Raw genomic sequence first — 19,293 nt, forward strand, 5'->3', positions numbered from 1 at the left:
TAAGGTGAGGAAGAAACTAGGTTTTATGTTCCCTGTCGAGGTTGTTTTGGTTTGCATTTATGTCTGCTTTTGTTAGTTTGTCCATCTGTCTTGCTTTTATATCTTATGTCTTTGAAAGAGGAACCAAATCGTAACTTGCATTGCTTCACATACATGTTGTTTTAAAGATAAATGATAAAAGACAAGTCCTGAGTTTCCGTGGTGGCCCTAAATAAGTTATTGTATGAGCTGTTGCATGTCATACATAGATTGTAAGATCCAGGCTACATTATACAACTTGAACCCTGATGTAGGATCTCTCTGCATGCAACTTGACAATTTAGGGTTCCATACATTATATCCTACATCTTCAAACTTAGGGTCATTTTCTTTTTCTAAACACAGTATCTTTCTTTTTTGATTTTCCAGTGATTTACAAATCCACCACCAAAATGCAGCAACTGAATCCCTCATCACAAAGCATTTCAGAACTCTAGAACCGACACAACGCAGAGCAGGGCATATCACAGAAACCCCATAGGTGTCAGTGCATTTACTGCCTGTCATGGCACCAGGTGGGGCTTCAGACTGCCGGTGCCCGTTTCTTGTCTGATTTTGCATTTCTCGGGCAAGGTGCCCCTTCTAAAGAGTTGGCTTTTTTAAGTTACTTCCTGAACCTTCCCCATAAGCAAGACTTGAAACCAATCACTCCCTCAGAGGTCCTGAAGCAACATACTATTTCCATTTCGGCAAATAGGTTCTTGACTGAAACTCGATTTGACTTTGACAGTCATCTAATGAGAACTCAAAAGTCATTCCTGGGTCAGCCAAAGCCAAACAACTTGCAGAATATTCTCTGATGAGTTCCTCTAGGTATAACTGAGAGAAGGTAAGAGCATCTGAAAAGCACCTTGATTGTAACACCAGATTAACTGATTCCATTCTCATTTGGCATATATGGGCTGTCGAAGGAATATAGTCAGGCTAGTAGGTTGGAAAGCGAAGTGCTGAGTATGAATACAAGTTAGCATTTATTACTGATAACTCATTAACTAAAACAAGTAGAATATTATTTAACTTAGTATTTTAGATAATTCTGAAACTTAGTTCATTAGCAATCTTCAGTCCTGTTACATTTTCAAGTGTATTCTTACATTGAAGGCAGAGTAATTGATCTTAAGGTACTTGGGAAAATGAGGCTCTAGTCTCATCTTTGCCACCAGCTGGCATGGTTTCTGTCCCAGATCTAGATCCTTCCTCTCTTAAATAAGGAGATAAGAGTAGGTTCTTTTTAAGGCCCCATAAGCTCTGCTGTTCTCTGAGACTAGTTGGGAGCATCAGAAACTCAAGTACCAGCCACACCATCCTCTCAGTGCGATCCTTGGAACCTCCTTGACACAATGGCACCACCATTTTTAGCTGGGCTGTGGACCTCACCTTCCTCCTCTGGAAATTTGAAAACATCTTTATGAACCTGGAAGCGATCTGCTTTGTTGGACATGTATGAATTAATGGATGAAAGGATAATGAGTAACTTTTTTAACTCTGACTTCTTCCAGTTTTGAACCTTTAAGAGAAAGAAACTGAAATTAAAACTTCCATTGAAATTAAAACATCAAGTCTTTTTCCTGAGAAGTTGAGTCCTGGGGCCTGGCAGATACAGAACACACATGCAGCTCAACTTCATGACTTGATGGGCCACACACAGCCTGTTTAATAAATGATGCTGGCTAAGCAGAGCACGCCAGAGGCTTCTCAAGTGGTAGCAGGGAATGTCCTGCACATTTTTTTCTCTTAACTCTGAAGCAGTGAAGACCATTACTTTTAGGGTGCTATATTCAATTTTACTGCTTATTGTATGACACCAATCAGCACCCACAGAAAGCATCTTAAAAAGGGATCATTAAAAACACTAAACATCTGTGCCTAATTAACTGAATTAGTTTCTAAAATAGAATGTCTAAGATTCAAAATGTGTTTAGCTTGTGCCTCTGGCCCTCACGTTATTGCCTCCTAGGCGAGCAGCTTGGCAGCATATCACTTGCCAGACCCTCTGGCATCGGCTTTTAACTCTGTGTGTGCACATGTGCTCTGCCCAAATGTCAGTTGCATGCCTGTACCGCCCTCTGTGTTGTTCTTACAGCCGTAATGTCTCCCAGCCGCTCCTGCGTGTTCTGGAGCTGTCACTGAACAGGCAGGTATGGACATTGGAGCTGTCGATTCTTGAGTCACTAAGTCACTTGTAGAGCATCCCTGCCCTGATGAAGGGGGACCTGTTCTTACAGGGTCTCCTCAGCAGTGTCCAAGCAGACCTCACATTAGCACCTACAACTGTCAGGGCTTCTGGTACTTCATTTGGTCTTCTGTGAAGAAACTGGACCTCTGGTGTCCCAGCAAGCATAACCCTTTCACTCCCATGCTCCTTGTTTTTTCATAGATTAAATTTGCATTTATGGCATTAGATTGGTAATTCTAAAGAGCTGTATCTGCTTCCCTGCTCCCTGACCTCCATCTTTCCAGACATGCTTTGAAAAGTATGGACGTGAGCTTCCCATAGATCTTTAGGATTTTTATGCCCTTGTAATAAAAGAAATTTCTTTTCTCTGTTTTTCTTTTTCGGCCTTCACTGTAGAACAGTGGAGAAGCACGGGCTGCCCTGTGAAGTACAGCGGGCCTGAGTGTGCTCATTGCGGACATCTCTACTTCACCAGTGCGGTTGTCCACTGGTGAAAGTCTGCTGGGAGGAGCCTGGTAATGGCATTTTGAAGTCTTTGGCATTTTCTCTGCTTGAAGACCTTTGACCTCCCCCGAAGTTGAAACAGTAGGAATTAAAACACTGCAGTCCTTTCTGGATATTAGCTTTTCCCTGTGGGACAGTGTCGGCTGTGAATTTTTCATTTGCGCTCAGGGATCATGCTGCATTAAGTAACTCCCTCACCAGCCTTTCCCTCCCATTTCTATTTTTACAGCTCCATGGTCTCTGCCAGCTAGCAGAGAATCTGGCAGAAGAGACACAGCCCCACCCTTGCATTGCTGGGAAACTACAGCCATTTCTATATGAAAGGGGAAATAACATAGAGGAGAAAGTACCTCTGTAATCTCTGTAAAGAGCCAGATTGTCTCCTTAAAACATCCACTGTTTCACAGAGTCATTGCAATCAAGTATCTACCTTTTTTCTGCATTTTGGAGTCAACTCATTGCAAGACGATCCTTCCCCCTCCTTTTTTTTTTTCTTTCTTTTTCTCAGAAGATTCAGCAGTCTTTTATTTGGAGCATAAAATGAAGTTCTGAAAAAAACTCCCAGTGTGCCATGAAAGGTTTTCTCTGTGGCACTCGAGTGTTCTAGTAGGCAGTGGCGGAGCAAGTCCCAAGTGCTGGCCCGTGCAGCTCATGCCTGTGTTTTCCTTCCTGGAGTTATTTCTGTGCTTCCTTTTGAATATGGTATCTCATCATCTTGGAATTAACACTACTAAAGGCAAAACGGGAAGCCATCTTTGGGACATCTCACTCCGAAGAAGTTAGAAAGCACTGCTTCCTGTATGTCCAGTCTTCATTGAGCTTTTCTAAGCTGGGGCCTGACTTCATTACCTCATCTGCAACATGCCACCACTAAGTTTTGGGTTGAGTTCCAGAGACTCTCTGTTGGATTCAAAACAAATAGATGTTGGGTTGATAACAAAGGATGTAGTTAAGTCATATATGTTTTCATGATGACAATGCTAATTGGAGCCTAACTGAAAACAGATGAGCAACAACTGCAACAAAAGCCTTATGAATAAAGCTTACCCAGGAAGCTTAAAGACTTAAAATCCAAAGGGTGTAATTCAGAGTGATCCCAAATTGGAGGTGTGGTTTTAGACCTTGGAAGTACTGAAGTCGTGAAGGGCTATATCTGATTCTGCGACCTCCATCAGGCAGAACCAGCTGCCGCTGTCACGTGGGGAAGCAGCGCACAGTCCAGACAGTGTCGGGCCCTGAGTCCCCCTATCCAACAGGTGAGATGAGACAGAACAAAAATTCACAACCGGAACGCTCTTCACCTCAGGAGGACGCTTTGGGGTGTCAAACTGGAAAGCACAGAATCACTCGGAAAATTTAGCTCAGTGATAGAGAGGCTGATGTCTTCTCTGTAAAAATAGTTTGGACGCTTGCTGGAATTGTCCTATCAGAATAGGAATTTATGTACTCGGAGAGCTTTTCTTTGGACCTCAGATTGAAAATTCTTAGAGTAATACAAGATTCATTTTCTGGGTGTTTTCAAATATAAACAGTAAGAAGAATGTAACCTCTATTTAAAATGCACAGCTGTGTTTGCATCCCATATTTTGATTCTGGGTACTGTTGGGTATTTTTATATGAAGTGCTAAATAAATACTTTATTATTTAGAAGAGTCTGTTGCCTGGTTTCTCATCACTGGCCACATTTCTGTACGGTTTTTGTATCATTTTGTTCTAACTTTTCTAGTGCATGTGGTTCCAGAACTTGAAAGCCACGTCAGATAACTAGAATTTGAGGTAGGCACAAGCTGTACTTTCAATACAGGTTGTATATAGGAAGTTGATTTTAAATACAAATGTAACTTTTTAAGTGATTTCATTATTAGAATAAGGGCAAGGAGCAAAAACACCAATTTTGCATGAACTGATTTTTAAAACAAAACTCTACCCACTAGAGTATCAGAAAATACAGCACATGGATTTGAAGTCTAGATTTGTCTTGCTGAAATGTAGAAACAAAAAGAACACTTGGTGATTTTAATGTATTGGATTTAATTATAAATTTAGGTATATAGGTAGCAAAATAGAAGTGTATAAAGGGAAATACTAATCTTTATACCCTTCTAGTACCATCCTGTAAGGCAATAAATGGTCACAATGTGTCTATTTTCATTTGTTTCTTTTACTCATACAAATACATATAGGGTTCATTTTTATATTTTTCATAAAAATGAGCTTATGTTCTATACAATAGTCTCCACTTCCACGTTTCACTTAACAATAGATCATGGTCCTTCCAGGTCAGTAAGTATGAATTCAACTCATTGTTTTTTAGTTTTCATTAATCTACAATTACATACAGAACATTATGTTTACTAGGGTACCCCCTTCACCAACTTCCCCCCACAAACCCCATTACAGTCACTGTCCATCAGTGTACTAAGATGTAGAATCACTACTTGTCTTCTCTGTGTTGCACAGCCCTCCCCATGCCCACCCCCACATTGTACATGCTAATCGTAATACCCTCTTTCTTTTTCCCCGCCCTTATCCGTCCCCACCCATCCTCCCCAGTCCCTTTCCCTTTGGTAACTGTTAGTCCATTCTTGGGTTCTGTGATTCTGCTGCTGTTTTGTTCCTTCAGTTTTTCTTTGTTCTTATACTCCACATATGAGTGAAATTATTTGGTATTTGTCTTTCTCCACCTGGCTTATTTCACTGAGCATACTACCCTCTAGCTCCATCCATGTTGTTGCAAATGGTAGGATTTGTTTTCTTCTTATGGCTGAATAATTCCATTGTGTATATGTACCACATCTTCTTTATTCATTCATTTACTGATGGACACTTAGGTTGCTTCCATTTCTTGGCTATTGTAAAGAGTGCTGCGATAAACATAGGGGTACATCTGTCTTTTTCAAACTGGGCTGCTGCATTCTTAGGTAAATTCCTAAAAGTGGAATTCCTGGGTCAAATGGTATTTCTATATTGAGCTTTTTGAGAAATCTCCATACTGCTTTCCATAGTGGTTGAACTAATTTACATTCCCCCCAGCAGTGTAGGAGGGTTCCCCTTTCTCCACAACCTCACCAACATTTGTTGTTGTTTGTCTTTTGGATGGTAGCCATCCTTACTGGTGTGAGGTGATATCTCATTGTGATTTTAATTTGTATTTCTCTGATGACTAGCGATGTGGAGCATCTTTTCATGTGTCTGTTGGCCATCTGAATTTCTTCTTTGGAGAACTGTCTGTTCAGTTCCTCTGCCCATTTTTTAATTGGGTTATTTGCTTTTTGTTTGTTGAGGTGTGTGAGCTCTTTAGATATTTTGGATGTCAAACCTTTTCAGATCTGTCATTTATGAATATATTCTCCCATACTGTAGGGTACCTTTTTGTTCTATTGATGGTGTCCTTTGCTGTATAGAAGCTTTTCAGCTTGATGTAGTCCCACTTGTTCATTTTTGCTTTTGTTTCCCTTGTCCAGGGAGATATGTTCATGAAGAAGTCACTCATGTCTATGTCCAAGAGATTTTTGCCTATGCTTTTTTCTAACAGTATTATGGTTTCATGACTTACATTCAGGTCTTTGATCCATCTTGAATTTACTTTTGTGTGTGGGGTTAGACAGTGATCCAGTTTCATTCTCTTACATGTAGCTGTCCAGTTTTGCCAGCACCATCTGTTGAAGAGGCTGTCATTTCCCCATTGTATGTCCATGGCTCCATTATCATATATTAATTGGCCATATATGTTTGGGTTAATATCTGGAGTCTCTATTCTGTTCCACTGGTCTGTGGCTCTATTCTTGTGCTAGTACCAAATTGTCTTGATTACTGTGGCTTTGTAGTAGAGCTTGAAGTTGGGGAGCAAGATCCTCCCCACTTTATTCTTCCTTCTCAGGATTGCTTTGGCTATTCGGGGTCTTTGGTGTTTCCATATGAATTTTTGAACTATTTGTTCCAGTTCGGTGAAGAATGCTGTTGGTAATTTGATAGGGATTCCATATTGCTTTGGGCAGGATGGCCATTTTGACAATATTAATTTTTCCTAGCCAAGAGCATGGGATGAGTTTCCATTTGTTAGTGTCCTCTTTAATTTCTCTTATCAGTGTCTTGTAGTTTTCAGGGTGTAGGTCTTTTCACTTCCTTGGTTAGGTTTATTCCTCGGTATTTTATTCTTTTTGATGCAATTGTGAATGGAATTATTTTCCTGATTTCTCTTTCTCTTGGTTCATTGTTAGTGTATAGGAAAGCCACAGATTTCTGTGTGTTAATTTTGTATCCTGCAACTTTGCTGTATTCAGATATCAGTTCTAGTAGTTTTGGAGTGGAGTCTTTAGGGTTTTTTATGTGCAATATCATGTCATCTGCAAATAGTGACAGTTTGATTTCTTCTTTACCAATCTGGATTCCTTGTATTTCTTTGTTTTGTCTAATTGCCATGGCTAGGACCTCCAGTACTATGTTAAATAGCAGTGTGGAGAGTGGGCATCCCTGTCTTGTTCCCAATCTCAGAGGAAAAGCTTTCAGCTTCTCGCTGTTCAGTATGATGTTAGCTGTGAGTTTATCATATATGGCCTTTATTATGTTGAGGTACTTGTCCTCAATACCCATTTTGTTGAGAGTTTTTATCATGAATGGATGTTGAATTTTGTTGAATGCTTTTTCAGCATCTATGGAGATGATCATGTGGTTTTTGTCTTTCTTTTTGTTGATGTGGTGGATGATGTTGATGGATTTTCGAACGTTGTACCATACTTGCTTGCATCCGTGAGATGATTCCCACTTGGTCATGGTTTGTGATCCTCTTGATGTATTTTTGAGTTCTGTTTGCTAATATTTTGTAGAGTATTTTTGCATCTATGTTCATCAGGGATATTGGTCTGTAATTTTCTTTTTTGGTGGGGTCTTCACCTGGTTTTGGTATTAGGGTGATGTTGGCTTCATAGAATGAGTTTCGTAGTATTCCCTTCTCTTCTATTTTTTGGAAAACTTTAAGGAGAATAGGTATTATGTCTTCTCTGTATGTCTGATAAAATTCCAAGGTAAATCCATCTGGCCCAGGGGTTTTGTTCTTGTGTAGTTTTTTTTTTTTTTGATTACCGCTTCAATTTCTTTGTTTTTGATTGGTTTGTTTAAATTTTGTGTTTCTTCCTTGGTCAGTGTTGGAAGGTTGTATTTTTCTAGGAAGTTGTCCATTTCTTCTAGGTTTTCCAGCTCGTTAGCATACGGGTTTTCATAGTACTCTCTAATAATTCTTTGTATTTCTGTGGGGTCCATTGTGATTTTCCTTTCTCGTTTCTGATTCTGTTGATGTATGTTGATTCTCTTTTTCTCTTAATAAGTCTGGCTAGAGGCTTATCTATTCTGTTTATTTTCTCAAAGAACCAGCTCTTGGTTTCATTGATTTTTCTATTGTTGTATTCTTCTCAAATTTATTCATTTCTTCTCTGATCTTTATTATGTCCCTCCTTCTGCTGACTTTAAGCCTCATTTGTTCTTTTTCCAATTTCGATAATTGTGACGTTAAGACTATTCATTTGGGATTGTTCTTCCTTCTTTAAGTATGCCTGAATTGCTATATACTTTCCTCTTAAGACTGCTTTCACTGAGTCCCACAGAGATTCGGGCTTTGTGTTGTTGTTGTCATTTGTTTCCATATATTGCTTGATCTCTATTTTAATTTGGTCATTGATACATTGATTATTTAGGAGCATGTTGTTAAGCCCTTGTGTGTTTGTGGGCCATTTTGCTTTCTTTGTGCCATTTAGTTCTAGTTTTATACCTCTGTGGTCTGAGAAGTTAGTTGGTAGAATTTCAGTCTTTTTAAATTTACTGAGGCTGTTTTTGTGGCCTAGTATCTGGTCTATTCTGGAGAATGTTCCATGTGCACTTGAGAAGAATGTGTATTCTGTTGCTTTCGGATATAGAGTTCTATAGATGTCTATTAGGTCCATCTGTTCTAGTGTGTTGTTCAGTGCCTCTGTGTCCTTATTTTCTGTCCAGTGGATTTATCCTTTGGAGTGAGTGGCGTGTTGAAGTCTCCCAAAATGAATGCATTGCATTCTATTTCCTCCTGTAATTCTGTTAGTATTTGTTTCACATATGCTGGTGCTCCTGTATTGGGTGCATATATATTTATAATGGTTATATCATCTTGTTGGACAGACCCCTTTATCATTATGTAATGTCCTTCTTTATCTTTTGTTACTTTCTTCATTTGGAAGTCTATTTTGTCTGATACTAGTACTGCGACACCTGCTTTTTTCTCTCTGTTGTTTGCATGAAATATGTTTTTCCATCCCTTGACTTTTAGTCTGTGCATGTCTTTGGGTTTGAGGTGAGTCTCTTGTAAGCAGCATATAGATGGGTCTTGCTTTTTTATCCATTCTATTACTCTGTGTCTTTTGATTGGTGCATTCAGTCCATTTACATTTAGGGTGATTATTGAAAGATATGTACTTACTGCCATTGCAGGCTTTAGATTTGTGGTTACCAAAGGTTCAAGGTTAGCTTCTTTACTATCTTACCATCTAAGTTAACTCACTTATTGAGCTATTATAAACACAGTCTGATGATTCTTTATTTCTCACCCTTCTTATTCCTCCTCCTCCATTCTTTATATGTTAGGTGTTTTATTTTGTGCTCTTTTGTGTTTCCTTTGACTGCTCTTGTGGGTAGTTGATTCTATTTTTTGCCTTTAATTAGTATTTGGTTGGTCTCCTTTCTTTGGTGTGATTTTATTTTCTCTGGTGACATCTATTTAGTCTTAGGAGTGCTCCCATCTTGAGCAGTCCCTCTAAAATACCCTATAGAGGTGGTTTGTGGGAGTCAAATTCCCGCAATTTTTGCTTGTCTGAGATTTTTTAAATCCCTCCTTCATATTTAAATGATAATCGTGCTGGATATAGTGTTCTTGGTTCAAGGCTCTTCTATTTCATTGCATTAGATATATCATGCCATTCTCTTCTGGCCTGTAAGGTTTCTGTTGAGAAGTCTGATGATAGCCTGCTGGGTTTTCCTTTGTACGTGACCTTTTTCCTCTCTCTAGCTGCCTTTGAAACTCTGTGCTTGTCCTTGATCTTTGCCATTTTAATTATTATGTGTCTTGGTGTTGTCCTCCTTGGGTCCCTTCTGTTGGGAGTTCCGTGTACTTCCATGGTCTGATCGATTATTTCCTCCCCCAGTTTGGGGAAATTTTCAGCAATTATTTCTTTAAAGACACTTTCTATCCCTTTTTTTCTCTCTTCTTCTTCTGGTACCCCTATAATGGGGATATTGTTCCTTTTGGATTGGTCACACAGTTCTCTTAATATTGTTTCATTCCTGGAGATCCTTTTATCTCTCTCTGCATCAGCTTCTCTGTGTGTCTGTTCTTTGATTTCTATTCCATTAATGGCCTCTTGCACTTCATCCAGTCTGCTCTTAAGTCCTTCCAGAGATTGTTTCATTTCTGTAATCTCCTTCTGGATGTCATCCCTTAGCTCTTGCATATCTCTGAATATCCGTCGGTATGGTTATGACCTTTATTTTGAATTCTTTTTCAGGGAGATTGGTTAGGTCTGTCTCCTTCTCAGGGGTTGACTCTGTGATTTTTGTCGGAATCAAATTCTTCTCTCTTTTCCTGGCGAAAGAGGTAGTTGCGGGAAACTGGCGCGAGTGTCGGCTGGGGGAACGTCCCTTCTTGCTGGTTTGTGGCCTTCCTCTCCTGGGAGAACAGCGACCCTTAGCGGCTTGTGCTGGGCAGCTGCACACAGACAGGGTTTCTGATTCTTGCCCAGCCGATGTGGAGGAAGCTCTGCCCAGTTGCTGTGGGCATGGCCGCTGCTGCTATGGCGGAGTCGTGCTGGAGGGGGAACAGGCGGGAGGCTGTTTATCACCATGAGGGGCTTCCGAACTGTGCTGCTGCCCAGGGGGTTCCCAGTTAGTGGGCTGATTGCTCCGGGGCACTTCTGTGCAGCTGTGAGGCCCCTGTTCCTTTACAATTTTCCAAGGGCACTTGATTTTCTTTTGTCCCAGGGGTGTCCCAGCTGCAGGGACCCGCTCACAGGTCTTGCTGTCCTGTTTCCCTAGTATCCAGTACACCATGCACTGTGTGTCTGCGCTCCTGGTGCGGATGACTAGGGCTGGGTGTTTAGCAGTCCTGGGCTCCCTCTCCCTCCCCACTCCGACTCCTCTCCTCCCGCCGGGGAGCTGGGGTGGGGGGCTGGGGTCCCACCTGGGCTGTGCTGTGGCTTGTATCTTATCCCCTTCATTAGGTGCTGGGTTCTCGCTGGTGTGGATGTAGTCTTGCTGTTGTCCTGTGTCTTCTGGTCTCTCTTTTAGGGATAGTTGTATTTGTTGTATTTTCAAAAATATGTATGTTTTTGGGAGGAGATTTCCACTGCTCTACTCATGCCGCCATCTTCGAATTTAACTAATTTTAATAGCTGCACAGTACCCCAGAAGGTGGATGTGCCCTAGAATTTAAATACTGTCATGAATTAAATACTGGCAAACACCAAGGCTGTATTTTCTGTTTTTTCTCCCAAATAATGTTATAAAAATCCTTACTCATAAAACCTTATAGACTATGCTATTAATATTGTAGGATTAGTTCGTAAAAGTCTGCTGCATTAGAGAATAAGCACATTTTAATTTTAATAGATGATTACAGATTACTTACCTAAGACTTGGGACATTTCACTCTTGATGAGAGTGCCTGTTTATTCACACCCTTAGCAGCTGTGGACAGTATTAATCTTAATTTTTGCCAATAGGTGTACAAAAAAATGCTACCTCATTAGTATTTTTATCTGCACTTCCTGAGAATATTTTTATGTCAACCATTTGTGGTTTCTCATTTGGGAATTGCTAGTTCAGCACCTTTTTATTCAGTACTCTGATTGTTTTTTTCTTATAAGGTGATAAATTAGTATTTTATTAGGGATGTGTGTTTAACCCAGTGTATTTCGGGTCCTTCGGCTTTATGATCTTTGCCATGGGAGTTGTATATTGCTGTGCAGTATACTCTGTTAGTGTTTTCCTGTACGGCTTCTGCATTTTTGTTTTTGTTTACGATTTTCCCTGCCCGAATCCTATACAAATAGGCTATTCTGTTTTCTTCATTTATTTTACACATACACACTCAGATATTTGATCTGCCTTTATTTAGTCTGATGTGAGGTATGGACCTTTTTCTTCCAGATGGGCAGAACTCCATTCAGCACCATTTATTACCAAAGCCATCTTTTGCAACTAAATTGAAATCCCACATTTACATTGCTCCTTCAGTCTGTATACTTCCCAGGATGCCCTCATTTTCTTTTCCCTTGAGCTGTTTCTGCTTTTTTTTTATAATTATTATTTTTAAAATTTTATTTTGGTATCATTAATCTACAGTTACATGAAGGACATTATGTTTACTAGACTCCCCCCTTCACCAAGTCCCCCCCACATCCCCGTTCACAGTCACTGTCCATCAACATAGTAAGATGCTGTAAAATCACTACTTGTCTTCTCTGTGTTGCACAGCCCTCCCCGTGCCCCCCTCCACCCTATACATGTTAATTGTAATGCCCCCTTTCTTTTTTTCCCACCCTTATCCCTCCCTTCCCACCCATCCTCCCCAGTCCCTTTCCCTTTGGTAACTGTTAGTCCATTCTTGGGTTCTGTGCTTCTGTTGCTGTTTTGTTCCTTCAGTTTTCTTTTGTTCTTATACTCCACATATGAGTGAAATCATTTGGTACTTGTCTTTCTCTGCCTGGTTTATTTCACTGAGCATAATACTGTCTAGCTCTATCCATGTTGTTGCGAATGGTAGGATGTTTTTTTCTTATGGCTGTGTAATATTCCATTGTGTGTATCTACCATATCTTCTTTGTCCATTCATCTACTAATAGACATTTAGGTTGCTTCCATATCTTGGCTGTTGTAACTAGTGCAGTGATAAACATAGGGGTGCATCTGTCTTTTTCAAACTGGAGTGCTGCATTCTTGGGGTAAATTCCTAGAAGTGGAATTCCTGGGTCAAATGGTATTTCTATTTTGAGCATTTTGAGGAACCTCCATACTGCTTTCCACAATGGTTGAACTAATTTACATTCCCACCAGCAGTGTAGGAGGGTTCCCCTTCTCCACAACCTCGCCAACAGTTGTTGTTTGTCTTTTGGATGGTAGCCATCCTTACTGTTGTGAGATGATATCTCATTGTGGTTTTAATTTACATTTCTCTGATGACTAGCGATGTAGAGCATCTTTTCATGTGTCTGTTGGCCATCTGAATTTTTTCTTTGGAGAACTGTTCAGCTCCTCTGTCCATTTTTTAATTGGATTATTTACTTTTTGTTTGTTGAGGTGTGTGAGCTCTTTATATATTTTGGATGTCAACCCTTTATCGGATCTGTCATTTATGAATATATTCTCCCATACTGTAGGATACCTTTTTGTTCTATTGATGGTGTCCTTCGCTGTACAGAAGCTTTTCAGCTTGATATAGTCCCACTTGTTCATTTTTGCTTTTGTTTCCCTTGCCCGGGGAGATGTGTTCAAGAAGAGGTCACTCATGTTTATGTCTAAGAGATTTTTGCCTATGTTTTTTTCTAAGAGTTTTATGGTTTCATGACTTACATTCAAGTCTTTGATCCATTTTGAATTTGCTTTTGTGTATGGGGTGAGACAGTGATCCAGTTTCAGTCTCTTACATGTAGCTGTCCAGTTTTGCCAGCAGCATCTGTTGAAGAGACTGTCATTTCCCCATTGTATGTCCATGGCCCCTTTATCGAATATTAGTTGACCATATATGTTTGGGTTAATGTTTGGAGTCTCTATACTGTTCCATTGGTCTGTGGCTCTGTTCTTGTGCCAGTACCAAATTGTCTTGATTACTGTGGCTTTGTAGGAGAGCTTGAAGTTGGGGAGTGAGATCCCCCCCACTTTATTCTTCCTTCTCAGGATTGCTTTAGCTATTCAGGGTCTTTGGTGATTCCATATGAATTTTTGAACTATTTGTTCCAGTTCGGTGAAGAATGCTGTTGGTAATTTGATAGGGATTGCATCGCATCTGTATATTGCTTTGGGCATGATGGCCGTTTTGACGATATTAATTCTTCCTAGCCAGGAGCATGGAATGAGTTTCCATTTGTTAGTGACCTCTTTAATTTCTCTTGAGTGTCTTATAGTTTTCACGGTATAGGTCTTTCACTTCCTTGGTTAGGTTTATTCCTAGGTATTTTATTCATTTTGATGCTATTGTGAATGGAATTGTCTTCCTGATTTCTCTTTCTATTCGTTCATTGTCAGTGTATAGGAAAGCCACAGATTTCTGTGTGTTAATTTTGTATCCTGCAACTTTGCTGAATTCCAATATCAGTTCTAGTAGTTTTGGAGTAGTGTCTTTAGGGTTTTTTATGTACAGTATCATGTCATCTACAAATAGTGACAGTTAACTTCTTCTTTACCAATCTGGATTCCTTGTATTTCTTTGTTTTGTCTAATTGCCATGGCTAGGACCTCCAGTAGTATGTTGAATAACAGTGGGGAGAGTGGGCATCCCTGTCTTGTTCCCGATCTCGGAGGAAAAGCTTTCAGCTTCTCGCTGTTCAGTATGATGTTAGCTGTGGGTTTATCATATATGGCCTTTGTTATGTTGAGGTACTTGCCCTCTATACCCATTTTGCTGAGAGTTTTTATCATGAATGGATGTTGAATTTTGTCGAATGCTTTTTCAGCATCTATGGAGATGATCATGTGGTTTTTGTCTTTCTTTTTGTTGATGTGGTGGATGATGTTGATGGATTTTCGAATGTTGTACCATCCTTGCATCCCTGGGATGAATCCCACTTGGTCATGGTGTATGATCCTTTTGATGTATTTTTGAATTCAGTTTGCTAATATTTTGTAGAGTCTTTTTGCATCTACGTTCATCAGGGATATTGGTCTGTAGTTTTCTTTTTTGGTGGGGTCTTCACCTGGTTTTGGTATTAGGGTGATGTTGGCTTCATAGAATGAGTTTCGTAGTATTCCCTCCTCTTCTGTTTTTTGGAAAACTTTAAGGAGAATGGGTATTATGTCTTCTCTGTATGTCTGATAAAATTCTGAGGTAAATCCATCTGGTCCGGGGGTTTTGTTCTTTGGTAGTTTTTTGATTACTGCTTCAATTTCATTGCTGGTAATTGGTCTGTTTAGATTTTCTGTTTCTTTCTGGGTCAGTCTTGGAAGGTTGTATTTTTCTAGGAAGTTGTCCATTTCTCCTAGGTTTCCCAGCTTGTTAGCATATAGGTTTTCATAGTACTCTCTAATAATTCTTTGTATTTCTGTGGGGTCCGTCGTGATTTTTCCTTTCTCATTTCTGATTCTGTTGATGTGTGTTGACTCTCTTTTCCTCTTAATAAGTCTGGCTGGAGGCTTATCTATTTTGTTTATTGTCTTGAAGAACCAGCTCTTGGTTTCATTGATTTTGGCAATTGTTTTATTCTTCTCAATTTTGTTTATTTCTTCTCTGATCTTTATTATGTCCCTCCTTCTGCTGACCTTAGACCTCATTTGTTCTTCTTTTTCCAATTTCGATAATTGTGACATAGACCATTCATTTGGGATTGTTCTTCCTTCTTTAAATATGCCTGGATTGCTATATACTTCCTCTTAAGACTGCTTTTGCTATATCCCACAGTAGTTGGGGCTTTGTGTTGTAGTCGTTTATTTCCATATATTGCTGGATCTCCATTTTAATTTGGTCATTGATCCATTGATTATTTAGGAGCATGTTGTTAAGCCTCCATGTGTTTGTGAGCCTTTTTGCTTTCCCTGTACAATTTATTTCTAGTTTTATACCTTTCTGGTCTGAAAAGTTGGTTGGTAGGATTTCAGTCTTTTGGAATTTACTGAGGCTTTTTTTGTGGCCTAGTATGTGGTCTATTCTGGAGAATGTTCCATGTGCACTTGAGAAGAATGTGTATCCTGTTGCTTTTGGATGTAGAGTTCTATAGATGTCTATTAGGTCCATCTGTTCTAGTGTGTTGTTCAGTGCCTCTGTGTCCTTACTTATTTTCTGTCTGGTGGATCTGTCCTTTGGAGTGAGTGGTGTGTTGAAGTCTCCCAAAATGAATGCATTGCATTCTATTTCCTCCTTTAATTCTGTTAGTATTTGTTTTACATATGCTGATTTTCCTATATTGGGTGTATATATATTTATAATGCTTATATCCTCTTGTTGGACTGAGCCCTTTATCATTATGTAATGTCCTTCTTTATCTTTTGTTACTTTCTTCATTTGGAAGTCTATTTTGTCTGATACTAGTATTGCAACACCTGCTTTTTTCTCTCTGTTGTTTGCATGAAATATGTTTTTCCACCCCTTGACTTTAAGTCTGTGCATTTCTTTGGGTTTGAGGTGAGTCTCTTGTAAGCAGCATATAGATGGGTCTTGCTTTTTTATCCATTGTATTTCTCTGTGTCTTTTGATTGGTGCATTCAGTCCATTTACATTTTGGGTGATTATTGAAAGGTATGTACTTATTGCCATTGCAGGCTTTAAATTTGTGGTTACCAAAAGTTCAAGGTTAGCTTGTTTACTACCTTACTGTCTAACTTAACTTGCTTATTGAGCTATTATAAACACGGTCTGATGATTCTTTATTTCTCTCCCTTCTTATTTCTCCTCCTCCCTTCTTCATATGTTGGGTGTTTTGTTCTGTGCTTTTTTTAGGAGTGCTCCCTTCTAGAGCAGTCCATGTAAGATGCCCTGTGGAGGTGGTTTGTGGGAGGCAAATTCCCTCAACTTTGCATGTCTTGGAATTTTTTAATCCCTCCTTCATATTTAAATGATAGTCGTGCTGGATACAGTATTCTTCTGGAACAGAACGTTCGAGGCCCTTCTGTTTCATTGCATTAAGTATATCATGCCATTCTCTTCTGGCCTGTAAGGTTTCTGTTGAGAAGTCTGATGATAGCCTGATGAGTTTTCTTTTGTAGGTGACCTTTTTTTTCTCTCTGGCTGCCTTTAATACTCTGTCCTTGTCTTTTATCTTTGCCATTTTAATTATTATGTGTCTTGGTGTTGCCCTCCTTGGATCCCTTGTTATGGGAGTTCTGTGGTCTGAGGCACGTTTTCCTCCCCTAGTTTGGGGAAGTTTTCAACAATTATTTCTTCAAAGACACTTTCTGTCCCTTTTTCTCTCTCTTTTTCTGGTACCCCTATAATGCGAATATTGTTTCGTTTCGATTGGTCACACAGTTCTCTTAATAATCTTTCATTCCTGGAGATCCTTTTCTCTCTCTCTGCATCAGCTTCTCTGCGTTCCTGTTCTCTCTTTTCTAGTCCCTTAATGGTCTCTTCCTTCTCATCCATTCTGTTTTGAAGTCCTTCCAGAGCTTGTTTTATTTCTTTATTCTCCCTCCTTAGTTCTTGCATATTTCTCTGCAAGTCTCTCAGCATGGTTATAACTTTTGTTTTGAACTCTTTTTCAGGAAGATTGGTTAAATCTATATCCCCAGGTTCCTTCTCAGGGGTAGATGTAGAAGATGTCGAAGATGTCTGGGTTAGTCTTGTCTGGATCAAATTTTTTTGCCTTTTCATGTTGATAGGTGCAGTGGTATGCTATTGAGTCATCTGTCAGCTGGGAGAGCCATGATTCTTTCCCCTTGCTCCTGGCCTTTCTTTACTGTTACAACTGTAACCCCTGGTGGCTTGTGTTGGGTAATTGCATGTAGACTGGGTCTCTGTATCTTGCCGGTATGGAGGAAGCTCCCTTGCTGTGGGCGTGGCCAGCCTCAGGCTACTGTTCTGCCATGGCGGGGCCCCCGAGGGGTAATGGACGGGGGGCTGTTTGTTGCCCAGGGGGTTAGTGCGCCTGGAGTTCCCTGGAATTTCCAGCTGCTAGACTGTGACCCGGGATGCTTCTGTCCAGCTGTGGGGTCCCTGTCCCTTTAAGACTTTCAAAATGCACTCGCTTTTCTTTGTCCCAGGGTCGCTGGCTGCGGGACCCGCTCACAGGTCTTACTGTCCTGCTTCCCTAGTTTCCAGCACCCCACGCATGCACTGTGTCTGCGCTCTGGTCCGGATGGCTGGGGCTGGGTGTTTAGCAGTCCTGGGCTCCCTCTCCCTCCCACTCCGACTCCTCTCCTCCCGCCGGGAGCTGGGGTGAAGGGCCTCGGGTCCCCCCTGGCTGAGGCTTGTGTCTTACCCCTTTCACCAGGTGGTGGGTTCTCGCCAGTGTGGATGTAGTCTTGCTGTTGTCCTGTGTCTTCTGGTCTCTCTTTTAGGGATAGTTGTATTTGTTGTATTTTCAAAAATATGTATGTTTTTGGGAGGAGATTCCCACTGTCCTACTCACGCTGCCCTCTTGGCTCTGCCTCTGGTTCTGCTTTATTTTAATGGGGTTCTTAGATTGCTAATGTCATTTTTAAATCCAGCCTTTCATTTTAAATTATCATCTTTGATATATTTTCTTATTTTCTTGAATTTTATTCTCAAGGCAGATGCCATCCAGTGTCTACTTCTGTTTCCTGTTATAAATTTAGAAGTGTCTGTCCTCCCTTCAGTGCAGTCATTGTCTTCATTTTATAGTTTGAAGTATATTCATAGATTGGGGCATGTTTGTGACCATCATTTATTTGTGCTTAAACAGATAAAAGTGTATTAGGGCTTGACATTTGCCCAAGATCAAGGTCTGTAGATTCCACTTATATTTATATTCACTTTGCCTGCTGACTCTTAAAATCTTCTCGTATCTTAAACTGGAAGGCAGGTCACTTAAGGTAAACTTATGTTACATATCAGAGACACACAAGCTTGAATGGAGTACAGAGCAGGTGCTTAGTGACAGAAATTCATCTGTGTCCAATTTCGTCTCTGTTTGCTGAAACTGGAATATGGGAGTGAGTTTTCCAGGTCACGTTTTGCTTGGCCCACTGCCATTTCAGGTTATGTACGGTGGCTCTTCGTGATCTGCCCTTTTTTGCTATTGTCCTGTGTGCCTGGGATGCACCATCCCTGGCATCCTTGGGCTGTCATATCATCATGTCACTGATCCTTTGCAGGAAGACTGTTGTGCCCACTTTCTGGGCTGGTCATGTTCCTCTCAGTCTTGGCCTTCTAGTATGGAGGACACTAGTCGGGTTTCCCAGTTCCTCCTTTTCTTTGAAAGGGAACTGGGGACAATAAGCCTTTAGTATTTTCTTTCCCTTCCCCCTGCCCCCTTATTCTCTATGTAGCAGAAATTCTTCAAAGTTTAAGGCTGTAGATGATGTCTCTCTGTGGTTTCCAGTGCTGGGGCACAGTTCTCAGGTATATTTTCTTGGTTCTTACTGTTGGGATTTATTAAGATGCTTCTGTTCAAACTGTCATTTTACCACCATGTTGGTTTTTAGTGTGGTATATGTGTTTATACTAGAATTTGGAAGTACAAGTAACTAATTTCTATCTCATCCTAGAACTTCAAACTTCTTTTAGATTCGTTTTGTGCATAACAATAAGAAATATTTTGAGAAAATTGACTTAGGGCATAGAATGAACAAATCCACTGAGGCAGGACATAAAAGGAGCAGAACCCAGGTGCTTAGGCTTGTAGTCCAAAAGGCAGGTGGGTGGAGGGAGCTATAGAATATATACAGCGCTG

General features: G+C 40.3%; 1 protein-coding gene across 16 annotated transcripts in view; it reads left to right on the top strand.

Annotated features, from left to right (window-relative positions):
• Positions 1 to 19,293, top strand: part of SPECC1 (sperm antigen with calponin homology and coiled-coil domains 1) — a 292,535-nt gene that overhangs the window by 197,862 nt on the left and 75,380 nt on the right. For 2 of the 16 annotated variants that reach the window (XM_037013031.2, XM_017678000.3), the window contains exon 8: positions 2,949 to 4,371. The exons of 11 other annotated variants lie outside the window; for them this stretch is intronic. In XM_037013031.2, coding sequence (XP_036868926.2) covers positions 2,949 to 2,970 — 22 coding nt within the window. In that variant the 3' untranslated portion in view covers positions 2,971 to 4,371. 3 more of the 16 variants (XR_012130438.1, XM_037013022.2, XM_037013027.2) reach the window with 3 other exon arrangements.

This window comes from Manis javanica, chromosome 4 (genome assembly GCF_040802235.1).
Source record: "Manis javanica isolate MJ-LG chromosome 4, MJ_LKY, whole genome shotgun sequence".
Classification (NCBI taxonomy): Eukaryota; Metazoa; Chordata; class Mammalia; order Pholidota; family Manidae; genus Manis; species Manis javanica.